The 6354-nt window shown below is 47.2% G+C and overlaps 1 protein-coding gene across 1 annotated transcript; it reads right to left on the bottom strand.

Annotated features, from left to right (window-relative positions):
- Positions 1-4492: 4492 nt before the first annotated feature.
- On the bottom strand, positions 4493-5040 carry LOC116507690 (homeobox protein Hox-B5-like). Its single transcript, XM_032216014.1, is given in 2 exon segments — positions 4493-4647; positions 4650-5040. Coding segments are annotated over 2 exon segments (546 nt in total).
- Positions 5041-6354: the final 1314 nt, after the last annotated feature.

Here is a 6354-nt window from a genome sequence, read left to right on the forward strand (position 1 = left end):
AAGCAGAGGCTGACACTAACCAATTATGGAAAACATGCTACTTGCCATTTCCATGATTCTTCTCAAAAAGTCCATTTATTATGTAAGTCCACCACATCCGATGACTGAGCTGCAACTGTTTTACCATAATATCTTGCAAAACAGAGAAAGGCACAATAAAAAGGAAAGTCTCAGAGGTTATTTAATATAATAAGACAATTAAATGAAGTGCTAATGTCTTTAGTTCTTTCCCGCTTTCATTAAGCTGTTCTTTCAGTAGAGTGTATTGATAGCAGACTAAAAACATAGCGAAATTATACTGTGTGTTATCCAGTGTCAGTACAATTGGTAGACCGCTTAGCATTCTCTCTCTCTCTGTCTCTCTCTGTCTATTGTTATAGATATGTAGATGTAGCTTTATAGAGTTAGATATAAATTTCTACATTAGAACTGCCAGTTCTCAAGCATCCTCTGTACCAAGTTAGTTTGCAAAAGATGAGATGGAATGCGGAGGGGGGTGGTCTGCACTGCAGCTTGGAGAAACTGCTATTTCCTCTTATCATCAAAACCTGCCTTCTCTATCACTTGACAGAGGAAACTGTGTTAAGAAGCGAGACCAGCAACATCAACAGGATCAATAAAAACAGGCACCAGAATAAAAGTATCTTAAAAGCATATTTCCATGTCTACCAGGGATTCCCTAAGAACACATGCAATACTTGAAAAAGTTATTAAGTTGGTGTTACATTAAGCAACCCAATTAATGACCATAGTGACTTGCAACTGTATCACGGTCATGAATGAAGGAAAACCTACAGTTAAGAATAGGAGAAATGCAATTTTAGCCTATCCGGAATGCAATAGATCAGGTAGAACATGCTTAGTGCTCAGGCAAAAAACCTTCAGAGCTGCTCATCTTGTCAGAGGTTATTTCTTAATTACTATTCTTAATAATCTACTGCTAGCGAACAATGATTTTCTTTTTGAATAACCAGTGGTTTTGAAGTGAGAAATATTTGAACATTTTCCCGCATTTAGAAGCTCTAGCTCAATCCTGATTTAACTTTAAGCAGTAAATGTAAAAGCTTGACCATAATGCTATTACTCAGCAGCAAAGCAGAAAAGAAAGGGAAACTAAACAGGATGAGGAAAAATTCTGTGCCAGGGCAATTTAGGCAGGGATTAGCATTAGAATTTAAGAACAGACAATAGGTGTTTAAGCCTACACAAACTGCAGGTCCTACATCAAATTATGGATCACCTCATGACTGGCTGTAAACTGGGGGCATATACAGTATCTGATTTTTTAAATATAAACAATGCTTCACTTCAATGGTTAGATGGCCTAGACATTGGTATTTGAACATGGATCTAATATTTATATTTTACTGTGTTTTATTACATAGATGAAATTTTAATAAATATTGCTAGTCCATGTATGATATGGCACAGGCTAAATAAATAAATATAAACACACACACACACCTGCAAACTGGGATTTGAAAGAAAATAAGAATTTGTTCTGTTTTTGTGAATCATGTGGTTTCATAGTTCACTGTATCTGAAGTAAAAGTTGTGAAGCTGGTTATTTTGAACCAGCTAGTGTGTGTGTGTGTGTGTGTGTGTGTTTAAACCAAGTGTTTAAACACACACAAACCTCAAACTGTAGATCAGATCATGACCGGCTATAAACTGAGGGCATATGCAGTACCCAATTTTTTAATATAAATGATGCTTCGCTTCAATGGTTAAATGGCCTAAACATTGGCATTTGAGCATAGATTTAACCTATTTGTGTTTTCTTAATGCAGATGAAATGTTAATATATATTGCTAGTCCAGTGGTGGGTTTCAAAATTTTTTGGAACCTACTCTGTGGGTGTGGCCTCCTTTGTGGGAGTGGTTTGCCGGCCATGTGACCAGGTGGGAGTGGCTTGCCAGCCATGTGAAGGTATGTAGCTTACTACTTACTACTTGTATTTCAAAGGGAATAAATGCATATTTAATTTTACACATGTTAACAGCTGTTGGAATTGTGTTTGCACAACAGTGGAAAAAACAAAGATATGAAAAGGAATAAATATTAGAATGTGCAGGAATGAATAAATTAACAATTAAAATCAAGAAGGAGGAGGAGGCGGCGGTAGCGGCGGTGCGGGACTGGCCGGTGTATTCTTGGCAAAGCCAGAGAACGGCTCTTCACCTACAGCATCCGCTGTAATCTAAACGAGTTGGTCTAGTGGTCAAGAAGACTGATGTGTGCCACTTTTAGTTTTTATTCTCCCGGGCATTGGTATTTTGTTCAAGGAGCTTTTTAAAAACCCCAAAAGTTTGTAGACTTCTTTGTAGTATCTTTTTTGCTGGCACTGTTACTATTTTTTGAGATTATTAACCGTATTCGTTGTTAGCTGCGTGGGAATGCTGTATCGAACTATTAAAGTGCGTAAAGTACGTTTGTGCGTATCCTTGCGCAAGGAAGATGGCTGCCTGAGCTCTGCCGCTCAGGTTCCAAGAGGAAAAACGGCCAAAAAGAAATGGAACCGAGGTTCAGGAATTGAATTGAGGTGAAATTAAGACAAGAGCAACATAAGGGGGATCTGGAGAAGCAGCTAACGGAAGAAACATTGTTTTCTGAAAGTGCTGAAAGTGCTGCTCTCGGAGGAAGCCGCCGACCCTGCCACCATTCCACCTATTCCGGCCACCGCGACTGCTATTCCACCTACTCCAGCTGCAGCCCGGTCCTACTGCTTTGGGGGAGCCGCCGACCCTGTCGCCATCCCACCTACTCCGGACGCCGCGACCACCATTCCACCTACTCCGGCCACCGCAGCCTGGTCCCTGCTGCTTCGGGGGAGTTGCTGACCCTGCCACCATCCCACCTACTCCGGCCGCCGCAACCGCTATTCTACCTACTCTGGCCGCCGCCCGGCCCTGCTGCTTTGGGGGAGCTGCCGACCCAGCCGCCATGCCACCTACTCTGGCCACCGTGACCACCATTCTACCTACTCTGGCCGCCGCGGCTGGCCCCTGCTGCTTCAGGGGAGCCGCCGACCCTGCCGCCATCCCACCTACTTCAGCCGCCGCAACCGCCATTCCACCTACTCCGGCTGCCACGCCTGGCCCTGCTGCTTTGGGGGAGCCGCCGATTCTGCCGCCATTCCACCTACTCCGGCCGCCATGACCGTCATTCCACCTATTCAGGCTGCCGCGGCCTGGCCCTGCTGCTTCAGGGGAGCCGCTGTGTCTGTGCCGCTGTGCCTGCCCTGTTGTCCGTGGAGCCATGGAGCCGGTGAGTCTGTGCCGGTGTGCCTCGGGACTGGGTGGCTGGCCTCCTCTGCCGCCGCCATTGCTGTCCTGGATGCAGCTCCCCCCTCCCTTCTTCTTCTCCCGCTACGGCTGTTCTGTGACACATGGCCCCCACAGAGAGAGAGAACAAGGACGAGAAGAATGGGGAGCCTGCTCTTTCTAACTAGCACCAACTCTCCCAGCTGCCTCAGACTTTTACACCATTTCCAGACTACGCGGGAGAAAAGAATGAGGAACCTCTCCCTCCCAAACTATTACTGGCCCCAGCCGCCTCAGACTTGCGCTGACTGCCTTTGTTTTCGCGGATTTAAGAACTGCGTTTTTAACCAGTGTGTTGAGTGTATGATGGTATGATTGTGAGAGAGAATGGGCCCACTTTTTAATTTAATTAATTTAATTAATTTTGTATCATTGTATTGTATTTTTAACGATTATTGTGGGGTGTGTGAGTAGAATGTTTGCTTAGTGAATATGATAGGACTGGGGGTGCGACCTGGAGCCCCCTCCACTGAGTGCAGAAGCAGAAGTGGATGGGGGCCCAGATCCGCCCCCCCGTCCTAGAGTGAATGGTGTGTGTGGCCTGCCGGGAAGAATGGGGGCCATGGGAGAGGGGGGTCTATGGGGAGGGGGAAGGGTTGGAGCATTTCAATTATGACCGGGAGGGGCAGATATGATGGGAGCTGTAGGGCTAGCCATTACCGGAGGAGCCCCCTAGATAGGGAAGGTGGGTGGCGGGGTGGAGCAAGGGAACGCAAGCAGCGGATCCCGGGCTCATATGCAGACGGAGCTCTCCAGGCACAGGAGCGCTGGAAAAGTGCTCCGCTCATGCACCCACCGGGACGGAGCACGCTCACTAGCTCGCTCCAGCCCTGCCTGCCAGCACGCTAAAGTGCCGGCATGACTTTGAAGTGCTGGCTTGCGACTTGCCACTTGCCTTCCACGTCGACCCGCGCGGAAGTCAATCCAGCCCTTCAAAGTCACGCCGGCAGTTTAGAACTCGGCCGCCGTTCAGCGAAACATCTTTCGCTGAATGGCGGCCGAGGGGCATGTTAAAGTGCCAGCATGACTTTGAAGGGCTGGCTTGCCGCTTGCCTTCCATGTCGGCCCACGCGGAAGGCAATCCAGCCCTTCAAAGTCATGCCGGCAGTTTAGAACTCGGCCGCCGTTCAGCGAAACATGTTGGGTGAGAGACAAGAAGGGGGCAGGCTTTATGCGGCCGGCGTGGAGGTGGCGTTTGGCTCCATCTGAAGTCGGGCGCCGTTGTTGGCTTGAGAACTGCTCTCTTCGGTTCGCGAGGACGCGCTGGTTTCGTCTATTTTGGCAAACGCGGTGACGCTAACTGTGCCGACCGAAGCTACTGGTTGGCGTGGGAGTACCCGGCTGCCTTGCCTCCACGGCTTTCGTTGACGCCGCCACTACTGGTGCTGCTTGTGCAAGGGAGGGATTCGGGACAGGACAAGGAACAGCTGAACACCTTTCTTAACCTGCTTTCGAGCGCTGCCTGGGCAGAAAAGACGCGAGAGCTCTCCCCAACCGCTCCAAATTGGCTGGAGGAGAAGGAGGAGGAGGTGGTGGCTGATCCGCTGATGCTCAGATCCATTCCATTGTATTTGTATCCCCCGTAAGAGTCGGCATGCATATTGCCTGGATCTCTATAGGATCCATCCATGGATCTGTCGGCCCCATAATTTAACAGCTGATAGTTTGGGGCATTAGGGTAGCGTCCTGAGAACGAATGTACAAAGTAATAACTCATGTGGGTTTATATCTTGGAGGCCTTGATTTGTGGGGTTTGTGGTGCTTATAGCCCCCGTGCTTGAGAATTTATGATGTATTAATGAGTTATAGCGGCGGTGCCTCCCCCTCCCCCTCTTCCGCTAGGAACACCTCAGCTGGGCAGGCAGGGGTGCTCAGCTTTGCCAGCTTCAGCTCAGCCGCAGCGTAGGTCAGCAAATTTTAAGAAGAGGCACTGGACAGCCGCTTGTCTAAAATGGATAGGATCTCCTGCTTCAGGGGGGGAAGGACTAGAAGACCTCCAAGGTCCCCTCCAGCTCAATTCTGATTTGACCAGAGCCCTGGTCAACAGTTGCAACATCGACATTGTGGAATGAAGGTTGCAATGGCCATTGCAAGCCACTAAATGGACTTTCCAGCCCCTGTTGTCTTTCTTAGAGAAGAATGCAGAATACCGGAGCTGGAGGTCATCTAGTCCAACCCCCTGCTCAAGCAGGAGACCTGATACCATTTCAGGTAAACTGTTGTACATTATCTTTTTCAAAACCTCTTGTGATGGATCACCCACAACTTCTGGAGGGAAGCCATTCCACTGGTTAATTGTCCTCACTGTCAGGAAATTTCTCCTTAGTTCTAGGTTGCTTCTCTCCCTGGTTAGTTTCCATCAATTGCTTCTTGTCCTTCAGGGGCTTTGGAGAATAGGTTGACCCCTTCTTCTTTGGGGCAGCCCCTCAAATATTGGAAGATGCCATCATGTCACTCCTAGATCTTCTTTTCTATAGACTAGAAACCCGCAATTCCTGCAACTGTTCTTCATATATTTTATCCTCTGATCCCCTAATCATCTTTCTTGCTTTTCTCTGCACTCTTTCCAGAGTCTTCACGTCTTGAGACTGATTGATTGATCGATCTCAAGTAGCTTCTATCCACCTCAAAGCCACAAAGTGTTTCCTCCAGGCTCTTATCACAGATCACTTATGTTACTAACTTATCAGCTGCAGTTATTCACTTAAGAACTGTGGCAAGAAAGGTGGTATAATGGGCTTAGTGACCAAAGTTACAATGGCATTGTAAAAAGTGACTGATGACCATTTTTCACACTTAGCGACCATTTTCACACTTAGCGACCGTTGCAGCATCCTCATGGTCACGTGATCAAAATTTTGATGTTTGGCAACAGTTACAATTTATATTTGTAAATTGTAGTTATGTTAAAATAAAAAAATTACAATACTATTTTTGCGTTATATGAAAATTTTTGTTGCTCCGTATAAAATTTTTAATCAGCCCCCCCCCCTCCCCCCCGGGCAAAGGTGTCCCTCTTTACCAATCTGAA

The sequence above is a fragment of the Thamnophis elegans genome, chromosome 4, assembly GCF_009769535.1.
Source record: "Thamnophis elegans isolate rThaEle1 chromosome 4, rThaEle1.pri, whole genome shotgun sequence".
Taxonomy (NCBI): domain Eukaryota; kingdom Metazoa; phylum Chordata; class Lepidosauria; order Squamata; family Colubridae; genus Thamnophis; species Thamnophis elegans.